This window comes from Marmota flaviventris, chromosome 14, assembly GCF_047511675.1.
Source record: "Marmota flaviventris isolate mMarFla1 chromosome 14, mMarFla1.hap1, whole genome shotgun sequence".
NCBI lineage: Eukaryota > Metazoa > Chordata > Mammalia > Rodentia > Sciuridae > Marmota > Marmota flaviventris.
In genome coordinates, this window is record NC_092511.1 from 51,353,562 (window position 1) to 51,373,354 (window position 19,793).

General features: G+C 31.7%; 1 protein-coding gene across 3 annotated transcripts in view; it reads left to right on the forward strand.

Annotated features, from left to right (window-relative positions):
* Positions 1–19,793, forward strand: part of Ehbp1 (EH domain binding protein 1) — a 312,420-nt gene that overhangs the window by 119,619 nt on the left and 173,008 nt on the right. For all 3 annotated transcript variants that reach the window (XM_071601621.1, XM_027934467.2, XM_071601622.1), the window contains exons 8-9: positions 15,201–15,323; positions 19,519–19,756. In XM_071601621.1, coding sequence (XP_071457722.1) covers positions 15,201–15,323; positions 19,519–19,756 — 361 coding nt within the window. The remainder of the gene's footprint in view (positions 1–15,200; positions 15,324–19,518; positions 19,757–19,793) is intronic.

Below are 19,793 nucleotides of genomic sequence, written 5' to 3' on the forward strand. Positions count from 1 at the left end.
CGGGGTGATACTGGGTTCATAGAATTAGTTTGGAGAAGGGTTCCCTCCTTTTCTCATTCATGGAATAATTTGAGAAAGATTGGTGTTTGTTCTTCTTTGAATGTCCAGTAGAACTCAGCTGAGAATCCATCTAGTCTTGGACTTTTCTTTGTTAGTAAGCTTTTTATTTTATTTTTATTTATTTACTTTTTTTGTGTGTGTGGTTGTAGATGGACAGCATGCCTTTATTTATTTTTATGTGGTGCTAAGGATTGAACCCAGTACCTCACACATGCTAGACAAGCGCTTTGCCACTGAGCTACAACCCCATCCGCATGTTTGTAGGCTTTTATTTATTTTTTTTATTTCTTAGATTTTTTTAGGTAGACACAATATCTTTATTTTGGTTTTGGGGTTTTTTTGTTGTTGTTGTTGTTTGTTTGTTTTTTGTTTTTTTTATGTGGTGCCGAGAATCAAACCCAGTGCCTCACGCGTGCTAGGCAAGCGTGCTACCACTTGAGCCATATCCCCAGCCCGTTAGTAGGCTTTTGTTGGTGTCTTCCATTTCATTGCTTGAAATTGATCTGTTTAGATTTTCTATGTCCTCCTGTTTCAATTTGGGCAGGTTATACATCTCTAGAAATTTGTCAGTGTCTTCAAGGGTTTTCTATTTTATTAGAGTATAAATTTCAAAATAGTTTCTGATTATCGTATTTCAGTAGTGTCCATTGTGATATTTCCTTTTCATCACAAATTTTAGTGATTTGAGGATTCCACCCCCCCCCCCGTTAGCTTAGCTAAGGGTTTATCAATTTTATTTATTTTTCCAAAGAACCAACTTTTTATTTCATTGACTTTTTTGAATTATTATTTTTTGTTTCAATTTTATTGATTTCAGCTCTGATTTTAAATATTTTCTGTCTTCTGCTTTAGGTATTGATTTGTTGTTTTTCTAGGGCTCTGAGATGTAATGTTAGGGTATTTCTTTGGTGACTTTCTGTTCTTTTAAGGAGTGCACTCAATGCAAGGAACTTTACTCTTAGAGTAAATCTCTGTGTTTCAGAGATTTTGATATGTTGTATCGCTATTCTCATTTACCTCTAAGTATTATTTTATTTCATTCCTGATTTCTTCTGCTATCCATTGGTTCAGTAGCATTTTACTTAGTCTCCAGGTGTTAGACTAGTTTCTATATTTTATTTTATTGTTGATTTCTAATATCATTCCATTATGATCTAATAGAATGCAAGGTATTATCTCTATTTTTTGTATTTGCTAAGAGTTGCTTTGTGGTCTAAGATATGGTCTATTTTAGAGAAGGATCCATGTGTTGCTGAGAAGAAATTGTATTCAGTCATAGATGGATGAAATATTCTATATATGTCTGTTAAGCCTAAGTTATTAATTATATTTTTAGTTCTGTAGCTTCTCTATTTAATTTTTGTTTTGAGAATGTATTCAGTGGTGAGAGAGGTGTGTTAAAGTCACCCAGTATTAGTGTGTTGTGGTCTTTTTGATTCTTGAAATTGAGAAGGGTTTGTTTGAGGTATGTAGATGCTCCATTGTATGTGGGGTATAAATATTTATGATTGTTATGACTTGTTGATGTATGATTCTCTTAGGAAGTATGAAATGTTCTTCTTTTTGACTGTCCTCCTAAATGATGAAAGTTGCAATGTGTTTCTCTTCTTTCTGTGAAAACTTTTGGCTACTATTATATTTATTTCAGTAATATTTTATTGTTTTTCCCCAAAATAAATGCTAACAGTTGCATTGTGTTTTATAATGATCTCAGCAATTTTTAAATGCCATGTCCCATATTTGAGCTGTTTTTTTTTTAAAATCTTTTGAGTTTTGATTATTTGGTTTGTTTGAATATTTTCAGAAGGATAAATGAGTGTCCTTCCCCTGTCACCACCAATGACCTTTCACCTACCTTGTCTTAGTCCACTTGGGGATTTCACACTAGGTAATTTACAAACAACAGAAACTTGTTGATCACAGTTATGGAGGGAGGCTAGGAATTTCAAGATCAAGGAGTTAGTAGATTTAATATCTAATGAGGGATCAGTTTCTAATAGATGGCATGCCAGGAGAGCAAATATTAAAAGATTCAAACTTACTCCCTCAAGTTCCTTTATCCCAATTTTTAGAAAAGTTTTTAGTTTGTTTTTTTTTATTGTAGTCTTGATGCATAATGTAATTTTTTGTAAATTTTCCATAAATATCTATTTTACATGTATGTTCTATTTGTTGGATTTAGCATTAGATTAGACTTTTCATATGATCTAATCTCCTTCCAAAGGCCACATCTCTTAATACCCATCACCCTGGTGATTAAGTTCCAACATATAAATTTGGGGGTATTCAGAGCATAGCATACCTATCTTTCAAAGTTTAATTCTGTTGTTATATAACTTGGAGATGCTTTTCATACCCATTTCCTTGATAATCTTGACTATTCCATCTTTATAATACTACTCTATATTTGCAAATACAGGCCTTTTCCTATAGCATGAGTTTTTATCACTCTGATAGAATATTAATATGATCATGTTTGGAGCAGTCTATGCTCTTTTGATAACAGCAATAGAAGAAAATATAATAATATTTTATAAGTTCTATACTGGTATTGAAAGGAAAATAAAGGGTTTTTTAAGCTATATATAGATTCAGTGAAAGCATTAGTAATATTTTGCTTTAATGGTTAAACCCTCATTGCTTAAGTATGGGACATATGCCTTAAATTTTCTAAAATTCACTGGACATGGTAGTTCATGCCTGTAATCCCAGTGATTCAAGAGACTGAGACTTAACTTTTTTTAGACTGTTTAAAATTCTCTTACCCTAATTGAAGAAATTATTTTAATTCAACTTGTGATTATTCAAGATTCCTTTGGAATGCTACTGATTTGTATTACTATTATTTTCATTTTTCCCCTGTGTCTTATAAAATAGAAACTCTCAAGGTAGAGTTTCTAATTATTTTTTTCTTTTCTAACTTCTAGTGCATTTTTTGGAACATATTAAAAATTGAATATATGTTAACTAAAAGACCATAGCAAATCATTAGGTCCTCCCTTCTCCTATTGTAGACCATTTTGACCACTCTGGCTTATAATCCTGTTCCATTGACCTGTAAACATATACTGCCTTTTACAAGGTAAGGTTTATATTTTATGGAAGGAACATGTTCTGGACAATACACATAATTAAAAGCTAAATAATTTAAGACTAGTTTTCCAAAAGTAATAAATGTAAAATGTGAATGGAAGGGGTAGATAGGGACCATGGGTGACTAGATACATGTTTTAAGTCAGTACGTCCACATCGTACCATATTTTTTTGCTTTGATATTACATTTTCTTCTCAGCATTTTATGTTACATTTGCAGGGAATAGTGACTTAAATAACTGGCTTCTTTAGTTGCATTTTTTAGCACATATAATTTCATTTCACCAGCCTCTTCACTTTTTAAATGTTTGAGTAAGGTAGTTTTAGGATAATAAAAAAAGGACACTAAAATTTAACTATAGTACTATTCATATTCAAGAGTAAACAAAATGTATTTCATAAAAACAGTACAAGTAAAGTATGGTGGGTATTTATACTTAACAGCTAAAATTGGAAAACTTAAACACAGCTTATATTCACTCTTTTTACTAGCTTTGAAAGTAGTTATCAACATAATTTTTATGGATGAAGGGATGAGTATTCTAGATTTTTCCCTATTATACCTTAAGAAATATAAATGTATAAAATATTATTGCATTATATTGATAAAAATTATATTGGCTGTATTATTTCCCCAACTGAACATGAAACCTCCTCTTTAAAAAAAAAAATTTAATTGTTGGTGGACACAATACCTTTATTTTTTTTATTTTCTTGTGATGCTGAGGATCAAACTTGGGGCCTCACACATGCTACGCAAATGCTCTCTGAGCCACAACTCCAGCCCCGAAACCTCTTCTTGAAGGAATAGATTGCTAGCAATTATTTTCTGTATATCTTAGATTTACACATAGAGGCTATTCATTTATCTAGTAATTTCTTATGGAAAATTGCTATTAAATCGGCAATAATTAATAAAATAATGTCTAAAATTACAGTCTTTGCTGGAAGGTGAAAGTAAATCCAAAGTATCTGTATTTGGACTGATCAAAAGTCCCTTCCCTGTTCTGTCTGAAACAGACTTTCTTAACTAGAAACATATTTTGAGACTACTTATCAGGAACCTTTTATTGATGTTACATATATTGATACATTCTATAGAGATGTAACATCAGTGAATGGGCAGGAGAATTTTTAGTTACAGTTGAATTGGAAAAATCCTTGAAATGTAGCAAGAGAAATAGACCTTGGACTTAGAAAAAACAAAGCCTTTTAATGGAAAGTTTGCTGCAGCCAAGAGTAGAAATTATATATGATTGCACATAATAAGCTTCCATCTATATGGCATCTTAGTATGCTTGAATTAATATTGGGCAGTATGCCCGTCTTTGGAATTATTATTGTATTTCTTTTTTGACATTTGTTTTTCACTTTGTTTTTTTTATTTGTTTTGTTGTGCTTTTGTGCTCTGGGGATCAAACCTATTCCCTCCTGCATTCTAGGCAAGTGATTTACCACTGAGCAACATCCCCAGTCCCTATGTTGAATTTCTGAATACACACCAACAGGGGTAAAAAAGACTCCTGCATAAATGGCAAGGTCCTCTTTAATATACCTCAAAAAATCAGGTTAAATGGAAACCGTTTATAGCAAGCATTATTGGGGACACTCAGAAATTAGGAGACACCAGAAAGAACACTGGTATTTTTTGCTTATTGCAAAGGTCACCATGAGTACCTAATCAAGTTCAATCAGATATTCGCACTTACATGACCCATGCAGGCTAAACTTAGTATTAGATTTACTTCAAAGAATATTGCACAAGACACAGGATATACTTTTTTTTTTTTTTTAAATTAGCCAGAGTGAGTCCTTAACAGTCTAGGTGCTATTCTTTGTGCTATACTACCAAATGACAATTTGGGTATAGAGAGACAAGATCCACATAGTTAAGAGCAAGGATTGCCTTAGCTTGAAATCCCATGCTGCACAAGAGCTGATATCTTTTGTTATAGTTTCCTAGATATAATTTCCAAAGTCCATGGAAAGGACATGCCCAGTTAGATGAGTCTCCACATTCAGAGAGGCTCAAAGCTATGGCCTTCCACCAGATATGTAGTCCATTCAGAGTCCTATTATCCAATTATAATGCAATTTGCCAGTCAGTATTCATTTTTACCATAACGCAAGGTTGCTTGGTGTTTCCTAATCCTTTCCCATAGTTGATAAAGTTAATTTGGGAGAAGGAAGGGAGAGTGACATATTGGCTACTTTCAGGGAACAAAATCTAACAGCACAGATGTGGGTAGAAAAGATACCAGTTACATATCTGAAGAACTAGAGTTGATGATGGTATGACTCAGGCATCTTAGATTAAATGTCCTGTTTCCGAGTGCTATGAATGGGGATAAGTCTCCCAATTTTGATTAGAAGATTCCTTAGAATAAACATGAAGCTGTGGTCACTGAATACATCCATTACTTGGGCATCTACCTTCCAGTATCCAGGACACTCATAAACAAAACTATACAATTTCTGTGAACTCGATAATTTTCTTTTAATGAGCACCTATCTAGGAGGTCTACATAGAGAATAAGAATTTTTAGAAAATTGCATATTATTTAGTCATTAACATTGAGAAGTAAGGAAAGAAACAGAGAGGTGGTGGGGAAGTTCTGATCCCTTGAGCTAAGAAGTTTAACAGCTACCTCTTTTTAAAAGGATATTGAAACCTCAGGATGAGAGACCAAAGATAGCAGGAATATTTCTTCACAGTGTTTAGAATTCAAATGTGCCAAGAATAATAAAAGTAGCAGAAATCACAGATTAGAAATTTATCCTACTTTATGTGTTAATCTTAAACCCTAATTCTATTTTATTTAAATACTAACAAATAACAACTGTACATTATCTAACTTCCCCCCACCTCCAATTCTCTGGGAGAATTTTGCTGATATTGAGAACCTAACAGGGCTGGAATGGAAGTTAGAGCTCTAAAGAAGTTAGAACTGAACACATTTCACCTAAAAACTGGGAACAAGACAAGAATGTTTACTCTCATTACTTCTGTTCAACATTATACTAGAAATCCTAGCAAAAGAGCATGATGAACAATCAGTGTAGAAAAATCTACTGTATTTCTACATATGAACAACAAATATTTGGAAAATGAAATTAATAAAATAATTCCATTTACAGTAGCAGTTTAAAAAAAGACTACTTAGAAATAGATTAACAAAGGATATGAAAAACCTCTAACAGAAAAGTATAATATATTACTGAATAATTAAAGATCTTAATAAATGCAGAGATATTCCATATTCATAGATTAGAAGACTCTTAATATGTCACTTCTCCCCAAATCTGTATATAAATTTAACTTGATGCCAATTGTAATCCTAGCAGAGTTTTTGTTGTTGGTGTTGTTTTGTTTGTGTTTGTGTATACACTGAAAAGCCGATTCTAAAATATACTTAGGGATACAAAGGATCTGAATAACCAAAAAACAAAACAAAAAAAACCACACACAAGCCTGGGGTTAAAAAAAAAAAAAAAAAAAAACAACCCAAATTATACATTAAGATTTACTATAAATCTACAATCAAGATACCATAGTATTGGCATAGAACAGATAAATAAATGAACAGATCAGCCACTCAATAAGCCAACTACTGAGAGTTGTAGTTTCCAGTTAGCTATGTTATCTTGAGGGAAAATAGCTGATAATCTACAATAGTGTGTTGCTTAACTATGGTGTTTGGTAAGTTAGATGTGTTAAAATTATTTTCAATTTACAACTTATACTCATCAAAATAGACCATTAAGAAAATATATGAGTAAAGCACAGACTAGAAAACAAAAGTCGTAACAAAGTATATATATGACACAGGTCTTATTTCTGAGAATAGATTTTAAAAATTTTTTTTTAGTTGTAGATGGACACAATACCTTAATTTTATTTACTTTTATGTGGTGCTGAGGATCACACACAGTGCAAGGCAAGTGCTCTACCGCGGAGCCATAACCCCAGCCTGAATAGATTTTTTTTAAACACCTAGAACTCAATAATAAAAAGACAAAAAAAAAAAAAAAAACCACTACTATTTTTAAAATGGGCAAAGATTTGAACATATGGTTCATGAACAAAAATATACCACTAGCCAATAAACACATGAAAAAGTTCTCAGAATCACTTGTCATTAGGGAAACAAATGAAAATCACAATGAGATACAACTTCACACCCACAAGAATAGTTAAAATTTATGAGACCAACAATACTAAATGTGAGCAAGGATATAAACCAACTGAAATTCGCATTCATTATTCATTAAGTATAATAGTACAATCACTTTGGAATTTCTTTCAACACTAGCTATATACTTCCCTCTTGATACATCAATTCTACTCTTTGATATTTATCCAAATGAAATGAAAACTGTATCCACACAAAGATTTGCAAAAAGGCATTTATAGCAATTTTATTCATAGTAGCCCAAATAGGAACATCAGGTATACATCAACAGGAGAATGGCTAAACAAGCTATAGTTTATTCATGAGTGGAATATTCTACAATTAAAAAAAAAAAAACTATATGGACAACATTCAGCCTTTGGTTAACACAGAAAGGGAGGGAAGGGAAGAGTAGAAGTTCAGTGTATTATACAAAGGGGAATGAAAGAAAGGGGTAGGGATGGGAATAGGAAAGACAGTAGAATGAATCAGACATAACTTTCCTATGTTCATATATGAATACATGACTAGTGAAACTCATGTATGACCACAAGAATGGGATCCTAATTAGAATAATGTATAGTGTGTTCAAATACATTCTACTGTCATGTGTTTCTAAAAAAAAAAAACTATATTGATATGCTCAACAACATAGTGCTTCTCAAAACAATTATGCTAAGTGAAAGAGGACTTACATAAAAGAGTATATAGTATATACTATATAATTCCATTTATGTCATGTTCTAGAAAAGGCATAAGTAATGATATATGAAAAACATAGAACAATGATAGCCTTTGGGGCTGAGGATTGACACCACCCCCCCCCCAAAAAAAAAAAAAAAAGCATGAGAAAATATTGGGAGATGAGTAAATGTTCTGAATCTTGGGTCACATTTGTCAAAAATTCATTGAATTGTACATTTTAGTTTATACCTTTTCCGTGTATGTATAAGTAAAATACTAGAGGATAACATGTAAAAATTATAGTATATAGATTAGTAAAAAAAAATGATATCCAACTTTCTGTTTTATTGATCTACTGTTTAGTATAGCTAGTCTCCAAAGATTGTCTACTAATGAACCATTCCTCCCAATATTCATGCTCCTTTGTAGTCCCCTCCCTTGTCTCTGAGCTAGCCCTGTAAATCTATGAATAGAATATTGTAAAAATGACTTTGTATGACTTCTAAAGCTAAGTTATAGATGCCTTATAGCTTCTGCCTGGGCCTCTTATAATGCATGCTCTACGAGAAACTAGCTGCCATGTAAAAAACCTACCTACCCTGAGACAAATGTGCTAAAAAGACCCCTAAACTAGTTATGTGGTCATTTAACTTAGAAAGAAAAGAATGCCTACACCTGTTTTTCTAGTCTTCCCAACTGAAATACCAAACATGTAAGTGAAGATGTAATTTTAGATCTTTAGCCCTGTCAAGCTTTCCAGCCACCATCTAACTTCAGTGAACCTACCCATCTAAGTCCAGGCAACTCATAGAACTATCAAAGACAATAATTTATTTTAAACCACCATATTTGGGAGTGATGGCTTAAACCATAACATTTCTAGAGTTAAATAAAATATTATAAATAGATACATATACACATATGTAGGCGCAGAGATAAATACATAAATAAAAACATCTGTTACTATCAATAAATAAATATCTTCTGTCTTTCTGCCCTCAAAACCATGATGTTAAGTATTATAACTCAGTTTATTCACGTATTCATTTACAACATACATTAAGTACTAGATATATGATAAAAACTACTAGTTTTTAGAAACACAAGGTGAAATTGTGCTCTATATGTATAATAAAAATTGTAATGCATTCCACTGTTGTCATGTATTTAAAATAATAATAATAATAATAATATGGAAAAAAAAGAATTGGCCCAAAGAGAAATGTACAATCAGAGAAATGAAAAGTTGTGCTGCAATTGTGTACAATGAATCAAAATGCATTCTGCTGTCATATATACCTAATTAAATTAATTAATTAATTATTTTTAAAAAAGATATGCAAGGTGAACATTACATAGATACATAGTTACTAAATTTTTTAATGTTCAGTATATAAAGGGATTGTCTAGGATTGTTATGTGAAAATGCCCATTAGGAAGTGGAAATTCAAGCCTAGTATTTAGAACATATATAAGAATTATCTCTACTTTTGTGTGGGGTTAAAGCAAGAGAATAGATTAATTCTTCCAATAAGAAAAGATTGAGGGGGGAAAAAAGAATGAAACCTATCATGAGATGATCCTGGGAAATAACAATACCTAAGAGGCAAAGAGAAGAGTATTTATTATTAAAAGAGGCCAAGATAGAAGAAGGAGATACTAATGTCCTGGATGGGGCAGAGGAATTTCAAGGAGAGAATGGTTAATTATTTTTATTCACTCAGAAACAAAATATGATAAGAACTAAAAATTATCTAGAATTATTGCCATTTAGAATAGACATTGTTGACCTTCTAAAAGTACTCCCCCCCCCCCCCCCGCCCTGGTACTGGGGATTGAATGCTCAGGCAGTTTACCACTGAACCACATCCCTAACTCTATTTTATTTTTTATTTTGAGACAGGGTCTTGCTAAGTTGCTTAGGATTCACTAAGTTGCTGAGGCTGGTTGTGAACTTGTGATACTCCTGCCTCAGCCTCCCAAGTTGCTGGTAGTATGGGCTCACTCCACAACTCTTAAAAGTACTCTTTTAGAAGAACTGCTTCAGTTAGGAGAATAGTAAAGTTGGGGATAAAAGCAGATTTCAGTGCTGGGCACAGTGGCACATGCCTATAATCCCAGTGGCTCTGAGGGCTAAAATAGGAGGATTGCAAGTTCAAAGCCAGCAAAAAGTGAGGAGCTAAACAACTCAGTGAGACCCTGTCTCTAAATAAAAACTACAAAATGGGACTGGGAATGTGGCTCGGTGGCCAAGTGCTCCTGAGTTTAATCCCCAGTACCAAAAACAACAACAAAAAAACCCCACCATCAACAAAAAAGCAGATTGCAGTGAGCTGAAAGATTAATGGTAGGTGAGAAATTATAGACTACTATGTTTTTAAGATGCTTTCTTATATAAGCTTAAGAGAGATTGGTCAAACAGAGGAAAAAGATTGAGGGACTTTGGTGGGTAGTTACCAACTTGATCATATTAATAAGCCCTTGGGAAGGAACAATTGGAGAGGTTGAAGATGGAGGAAGAGAGAACACTTGGTGTCCACTTGTCTATCTGAAGCAGCCCCTCTCTTCTCCTTTATGATTTGCTATGAGATGGAAACCTGTTAGCTGTATACACAAATCAAATATTTATGGGCTTAAGCCTGTAAGGAAAGTGACATCCTACTGACCTTGATCCTTGCTAGTAAACTGAAATGTTACTATTTTAGACTGTCTTAAAAGATTTTACCTCTACTAAATTTAGTTACATTTTAGAGAAGAATGAGGATGTGGCAAGATTTGCAGGTATGTTCTAGCTCTAGACAGTTTATTTTTTAACTTTTACTCAACCTACAGACTTTCTTAAAAGGAAAAAAGCTACCTACTCTTCATTCCACCTCCCACCCCATCCCCCTTTTTGTTCAATGTGATAATCTCTGTTGGTCAATTTCTATCTTCCTTTGCTTTTCTAACAGTAAAAAGAGTCTCAAATTACTTGACCCTGTGCTTCGATTGCCTGCCCCTAATTTGGTTTCCTTTTTTATTCTCACCAATGGGAAGCAAGTACAGACTGACATACTGTTACAATAAATGTTCTGCTCTGTGGGTTTATTGCTCCACATGAGCAGTAGTGAAATAGAAATTTGTTTGTACTATTTATTTTATAGCATCATTATCATTTTCCAAGTGTGTAAATTTTTAGTGAAGCAAGGCTTTAATAAGTAACAAAGTATTACATATAAATATGGTTAGGGAGTATGTTTATGGGAAGGTTTCCCATTTTAAAAAAATTCCAGTAATAAATTTTTGTTATAAATTTTCTTTTTTGAGTTTTTAATATTTTCTAATTATAAAAGTAGAACATACTAACTGTAGGAAATTTGGAAGACACAGAAAAGCACTTTTTTAAAAGGAGAAGTACATAACAAAATTATATAGTTTAAGACCCACATAGCAACTGCCAGTTGAAGTATTTTCATACAAAATTTCACAGGTTGTCCCCGACTGAGTAGAACACATCACTGTGCTAAAACTACTTTCTACATAGTCAATCCAACCTGACTCTTATCCTAAATTCCTTTCTTCATCCTCCATATCATGTTAACCATTAAATCTTCTTAATTTATTCTTGAACAAATACTTATTGAATGCCTTATCATGGAGAAGTGATGCTTTGTCTTGCTTCCTGTCCTATTATTTTTCAAATGTTGCCACCATGTTCCTGCTGAAATGATGCTTCTAAAATATACATTTGATATTTCAATATATTCCCAAAGCTTTCAGAGTAAAGTTCACATTTTTTAGTTCCATCCTAATAACTTTATGAGAGGACACTTGCCCACCTCATCTCATTGCATTCCCTATCCCTGGCATCTTAAGCCCAAACAACTGCAGTTCTTCAAATATGTTATATTCTCTTTGTTTTCCTTTTGTCCTTATGGAATGCCTTTCATTTTCTCTTATTATTTCAATAATAAGAATATTGTCTGTTTTGTCTTGTGTTAGCTCAAGTGCAGGCAAAAATCACACAGCCTTTAATGCTATCTCCATCATAGTATTTTGTCATATACTTCATGTTGTTTTGTCTGTCCCACTGAAATGTAAAGCCATGAAAGCAGGAACTAGCTCAGGCACATAATAGGTATTTGATAAATGTTTACTAAATAGATAGATGGTATTTCTTTGGAGGTTGTGTTTTTATTATTTGGATTAGCATTTATTTGCATACCATATATAGGGAATTGATGTACCTAATCAAAATTACCTTTTTTATTTTGTTAATATGAACAAAAGTTCTAGTAATGAAGTGAAGATTTACCTAAGCTAAGGACAAATCTATAAAGATAGAAAGAATAATATGTCACAATTGAAGAGAATAGAAACTATTATTTGGGATTCCTAATGAGGAAATGGTCATCCTTGGTTTAGATATCACTAAAAGCATAATGAGAAGGGGCAAATATTGAAAACATTCAGAAAAATTACAGTGTAAATAATTTAGCCATGTGATTGGCCCATTTTGATAATATTTGTTTGTTCTTTTTAGATATTCATGACAGTGTATTTTGAAATGTAATATATACATGAAGTATAACTTCCCATTCTTGTGGTTATTATATGATGTGAAATTACACTGGTCATGTATTTATATATATGAACTCATTTTGATAATATTTAAATGAATGCTGACATTGTACCTAAGCCTGCATGAAACAATATTGATATTCTGAAAAGAAGGTCTAATATTTTCACAAGGCATATCATATAATATTTTTAATAAAAACCTCTTAATTTATTTTATTTTAATAATTATCTCTTAGGCTATTTGTAAGAATTAACAACTGCAAACTCAATATTGTTAATATTTTATTTATATTTTCAAAGTTAAAAATAAATCATTTGCAAATTTAAAAAATAAACAATAATGAATAAAAAATCTGTCATGAGACTAGTAATCACTTAATCTTAGTCCTCTACTCTGTTATATTATGTCATATTATGTCATTACAATGATTAATAGTAGAAAGTAGAAGATCTATTTTATGAGTGAATTCTGCCTACTGAGAAATTTGCTAAGGTTAGCTTGAATCAAAGTGGAGTAAGAAATATTGGTAGAATAAAATGGAAGAAGACACTTTTATTCATAATAAAAGTCTGACAGGCCTTAGCTGATTTTACTACTCTTCAAATGATAGAGTTTATTTGGGTTTAATTATTTTCCATGCTTTACTATGACTATCTGAAGCATTTTTACTAATTCAAAATACATTTTCTCATTCAGACAGGAAAAATTAATAAATTTATCAACCTTTTATATATATTTTACTTAAATATCTAGAACATATTTCTGACAGCCTAATAGTCTTGGAGTCACTTACTAAAGTCTGTTTCAATATTTGTCTCTTTATAGAATGTAAATTCTTTGAGGATAATAGCATGTTTGTTTTGTTTTTTTTTTTTTTCATCCTTATGTTCCAAGCAGAAAGCTTGGCACAGACTGATAAATAAATATTTGTTCAACAAGTGAATGCATGAAGGCAGTATATTACAAACGTATATTCTTTGATTTGGTTCAAATAAAGTTTAACATGTGTACTTAGATCTACAATGTTAGAGAACCGTAGTGTTAATGTCAAATTTACAACTGTTTTCTATTTCTAATTGTTTTCTTTCTTTCCCACTGAATGATCTGGATCTGTTTGGTTTATCCTCATATCTAAGTTACTTCTATACTAGTAGTTAACTTTGGAAACATCAAGGATTAACTAATGTATTCTAAGTATGCTATCTAGAATACTAAGGCATTTATTCTTTTGTTTACAAGTTATCTAATTTTTACCCAGTGAATGATAGTTTCACATAGTCAGAGTTATTCAAAATATATATGACTCATTTAAAACATTTTTATACACAAAATGAATTGTTTTATTTAAATTTTTTCTCTATCTTTGTCTTTTTGTTTTCTTATTGACTAAATTATAAAATTCTTAAAGCAGATACTTAGAATTGACTTAAAAGAACAAATTCTCTACAAAACAGGAGTAGAAACAGTAACTATTGCTTGCTTTTATTGTTTTAGTGCTGATTTTTCAATTCTAGAGCAAGAATGATTGCATATTATATACATGACTCATGTATATATATTCTTAAAACCTTTAAGTTTAAATTTAGAATATCTGAAGCAAATGGTGAATATCAGGATTTTTAAAATTTTTGTTTCTGATGTATATGTTTAGAGCAGAATTCGTTTTTACAAATACAAAAATATGATTGCTGAAAGTCAATGTTAACTCTTGGGTTATTTATTTTTGTGTCTATTAACAGTTAATATATTACTAATACAAATTTTAACAATAAAATGCTTTGTATTTTAAAATGTGAGTACAATGTAACATTCAATTGATTATATCTGTTATAGTTCATCAAAATAACATCTCTGAATGTATTCTATTGATTAACCAAACATCTCCTCTGTCTTTTTGAGTAACAGCATGCTTCTACTGCTTTTTAATTAAATGACCTTACCTTACATTTGTCTTGACTGGCTTCTGTTTACAGAAATTGTAAACCAGTTGAATGCTCTGAGCAGCTTAGATGAAGATCAAGATGACTGCATAAAGCAAGCAAATATGCCTTCAGCTAAATCAGCCAGTTCCTCTGAAGGTCTAAGAGCTTTCCTCCTTTCTTTCTGCTTCTGATTGCCTGTATTTACTGTGACTTGCTACATCTTGACTTCTGTCTGAACTTAGCTGTCGGTTTTGTCTTTTTGCTTTTTTTTTTTTTTAAATATTTTCTTTGGTAATTTGTAGTGTATCAACAGCCAACAAGATAACAAAATTTATCATCTTTAACAAAGTATTATATCAGAATGCTTAATAATGATTTAAAAACATACTTGATCATATGACAATATTTCAGTGAGCTTATGTATTCTAAAAACCTTTATCAGCACTTTTAATTTGAATCAAATTCAACTATAATGAAAGTTTCTTTAGTTCATTATCTGATAAATTTTCAAGTTAATATCTGTTTTTATTTTGAAATGTTGGTATACTACAAAATGCTTGAATGGCATTCTGCCATTGTTAAAATGCTGTATCTCATTTTTGCAGGTATTATTAATGTGAATTTTTAAAATTTGAAATGTTTCATGAATGATCAATAATTAGACTTTACCATAATTATAGTGCGCTAACATATATGCTTATTTTTCAGAGCTTATCAACAAACTTAACTTTTTGGATGAAGCAGAAAAGGACCTGGTGACTGTGAATTCAAATCCATTTGATGATCCCGATGTAGTAGATTTAAATCCATTTGGAGATCCTAACTCAGAAGGTAGGAAGTCTTTCTTTTTATTTTATTTGTTGTTCAAAACATTACAAAGCTCTTGATATATCATATTTCATACATTTGATTCAAGTGGATTGTGAACTCCCATTTTTACCCCGTATACAGATTGCAGAATCACATCGGTTACACATCCACGTTTTTACATATTGCCATACTAGTGACTATTGTATTCTGCTATCTTTCCTATCCTCAACTATCCCCCCTCCCCTCCCCTCCCATCTTCTCTCTCTACCCCATCTACTGTAATTCATTTCTCTCCCTTAGGAAATCTTTCTATACTTGTAGTCTTTGTATAGTCAAGTTTTCATGAACTATAAATAAGGGCAGGGAAAGATTTTCTTAAAAGATTCAAAAAGTGATTTTTTGATTAAATAATATTGTGTTCAATACCATTTGCAGTTGATCGTTAATTCTAGGTAGTCTCCATTGAATTGTTTTTAAATAAAAACTAATAAAGCCTTACCTAGATATTTGCATGTGGCTTATTTTTAGTTCTTACTTGGTTAAACAGTTAGTAAAAGTCTAATGTTATAGATAATAGTTTTTTACCTAGCGGACATGTAGTCATTTGTTAGGCATACCAAGTGAGGTCAGATTGTGGGGAATTCTGATAGTCAGATAATAGAGGTAGATCCTCTATACCACTCTTCCACCCTCGTGTTCAGAGCATCTGAACATTTAGCTACTGCTAACTCATGCCTTTGGCTGAAAAATTACAGTTAATAAAGTGAGTTATGTATGTGATGGCATAGAGCAGAGAAAGTTAAAAAACACTGCCGTCATATATACAGCATACTTATAAAGAGTAAAATCAGGGGTCCCCACTGCTGCCACCAGTCTCTTTTCTTATCAAAACTCCTATTTAAGAGTTTTGAACTCTTCAAGCCTGGATAAGGACTGTTGAAGAAGTGAGACCTCTGTTTAAATTAAACTCTTTGCTTGAAGTAAATGCAAGAATGATTAACCACTGTTTACATCTTTTTGACTGCTCTTATGAAATCTTCATGAGCTTTAAAAAATTCTTCTACTGCTTATCATGATGAAAATGAGTTCAGCTTCAGGATTTACTCTGTTAGAGCAATATTGTTTCATAATTCTTTCCTTCTCTTCCTTTACCTTTTCTCTTCTTTCTAGCTTCCAAATTAATAAGATTTTTGTGGACTATGTATTATGAACATATTTTAAATCTTAATAAAGATAAATTTTAAAGATAAATTAGGACACTGAGGCTCAGAGGAGTGAAGTGATTTTAATTTGAGGGAAATGTATTTGGAAATTAGAACTAAGATTCCCAAACAAGCATCTTCTTTTGACCACAAAGCTTCTTTCATGGTTGCATGTCATAGTGCATACATCTGAGTACTGTGTTAAAAAGATAAAATTACGAAAATATTTTGAAACATCAGTTATTTGAACTTTCCATTTCAATCAAATATGCTTTCTAAATATATGTGGATCTGTTTTCTGAAATAGAAAGTAGCTTCAGAAAACACATAAGATTTTATTTCTGTTTAGACAAAGCAAACCAACCTGATTCAATATCTTTAATTATGCTTACAGAGCTAAAAAGACATGTAGCAATCACTGTTTTCTTTAAACATATGCCTATGTCTTTGAAATAAGTACTTAGTACTTTCTTTTAGAAAAATATTTTCCTAGAAATAATTTATTTTTTTTTCATCAATTAAAAACTTTCATCTTCAAGTAACCAAAATATTTGGGGAAGAAAAAAATGTATTATAGTTCTGTTTTTAGTTTGTTTGTTTTGGGCTTTATGGCTGTTACATCCTCAGTTCTCCTTATATTTATGTACGTCAGTGACCCTTTTAGAAAGTCATTAAATGTATTTGTTAACTTTTATATGAAATAATCTTAAACTTACCCTCCTTTGTTACTTGTACTGTCATCTTCAAATCTTGTTCTGTAGTTTCTATACTTTCTTTTGTAACCAAAAAATGATGATTTACTTGGATCAATTTTTGCAGTCCTTTTCCTGACAAGTTTTCATTGACAAGTTTTGTCAGCTTTTAAGCATTTGAGTCCTCATATTTGATAATAAAAAAATTGAATAGGCAAAATTGCATATTCTCTTCCCCTATGGAGAACAGAAAATGCTCCATTTACATTACTATGAAGATTTTAATGATGTTTGAATATTATGATGGTATTACAAAAAATAACATAGTTATTGAATCTTTTTAATGTAGTCAATTTTTAACTCATTTTAGTATTAATTTATTAGGATTTTAAATCAATAATATGATTTTATGAAATCTTTTATACTTTATAATAGGTTCTACATGGTATACAGAATTTCAGTTGAGGGTTTTTGTTTTATTTTTCTTCAATAGAACGATAAAATAAACTTTCTGGACTAATGTCTAAAATATAAGTTGTTTCACTTTAAAATATAAAAGTCACTAGGGTAGGCATGATGGCATCTGCATGTAATCTCAACTATGTGGGAGGCTGAAGCAGGAAGATCACTGAAGACCAGGAATTTGAGAGTAGCCTAGGCAGCATAGAAAAACCCTGTTTCAAATCAGTCAATCAAAAATCATTAATATATGTCAATCATGAATGTTTCTGTAATATAGAGTAAGTTGCTTGAAGTATCACTTAGGAAATAATTGTGATTTTTCTTGAATTCACTGACCAGTTTTTTGCTTTTTACTAAAATATTTTGTTGGAGTTGCCTGGCATAATTAAAATTAGTTTTAGTGTACTATGATTATTGGCTTTCTGAAACTTTTCTCCAATATGGAAAAATATGTATGTATTTAGGCCATACTAGGGATTGAACCCAGGGTCTTTCACATGCTAAGCAAGCACTCTACCACTGAGCTACCTTGCCAACCCTTTTTATTTTGAGGCCAAGACTTACTTAGTTGCTCAGGCAGGACTTAAACTTTTGATAATCCTGCCTCAGCCTCTCAAATAGCTGGGACCATTTATTTTTGTCAACAAAACCTATATGCAAATTTGTTTTCAAATTGAAAATTTAAATAATAAAATATTGAAGGATTTAGTGTGACGCATCTATCACCTTACCAGTATGATTTTAATACAACTTTAATTCAACCTGAGGATCCTTATGTTATTCTTATTAGAATATTAATTGGATTCATATTTTAAAAATTATTTCATTAAAAGCTCTAAAGGTTAAGAATGGGGTCTGGTAATATAGAATGGGAGAGTATGTGCTTAGTGTGTTCAAGTCCCTGGGTTCAATCCCTAGCACCCGCAGTGGGGGGAAAAAAAGATTTAAGGTTTTGTAGCATACAGAACTTTCAAAAAAGAAGTCCAGGGATACATGTATGAATTTTTTATATAGTCTAGAATGAATTTCTGGATACCTAAATATTCTGGTATAATTACCAAGACCATTTTAAAATTTAATCCGTTTTATATTCTTTTAAACAAATTTATTACATTGCAGTTTGTGATGATAAGCTAGTATAGTGAGATAAATAATATTGCACTGATAAGAAGTTGAAAATTTCCAAAATTGAGGTACCATAATGCTGATACTATTAGAGACTCTGATTACTGTCATGAAACATTAACTATCCAGAGATGTCGTTTTTTGTGAACACCATTCCTAGAGAGGTAGACAGAGATCTTAAATATTACATTTTCTAAACTTCAGAATTCCTTAACACCTCTAAAAGGAATTTCTTGTTTCATTATTGTTTTGTGCTCTGAGAGCTCTATAATTTATTAATTCAAGATTCCCGTCTTTGAAAACACGTTAAAGCCAGGTGCAGTGGTGCATGCCTATAATCCTAGCAGCTTTGGGAGGCTGAGGCAGGAGGATCTTGAGTTCAAAGCCAGCCTTAGCAACTTAGCAAGATCTTGTCTCAAAATAAAAAAGTAAAAAGAACTGGAGATTAAATTAATTAATTATTCAGTGGTTAAATGCCTCTGGGTTCAATTCCTGGTGCAAAAAAGAAAAGAAAGAAAGAAAGAACATTAAAAATATCATATAGGGTCTGGGATTGTGGCTCAGTGGTAGAGCGTTTGCCTAGCACATGTGAGGTACTTGGTTCAATCCTCAGCACCACACTAATAAATAAATAAATAAGTGTATTATGTTCATCTACAACTAAAAATTTTTTTTAAATAGCATGTAAATATCATATGCTATTAGTTTAATTCATCTCTTGCTATCGTTTTATAGAACCAGTTACTGAAACAGCTTCACCTAAAAAAACAGAAGAATCTTTTCATAATAACAGTTATAATCCCTTTAAAGATGTACAGACTCCACAATATTTGAACCCATTTGATGAGCCAGAAACTTTTGTAACTATAAAGGATTCTCCTCCCCCGTCTACAAAACGAAAAAATATAAGACCTGTGGACATGAGCAAGTACCTCTATGCTGATAGTTCTAAAACTGAAGAAGAATTGGATGAGTAAGTATATTTCATTTTGCTATTACCACAGTTCAGT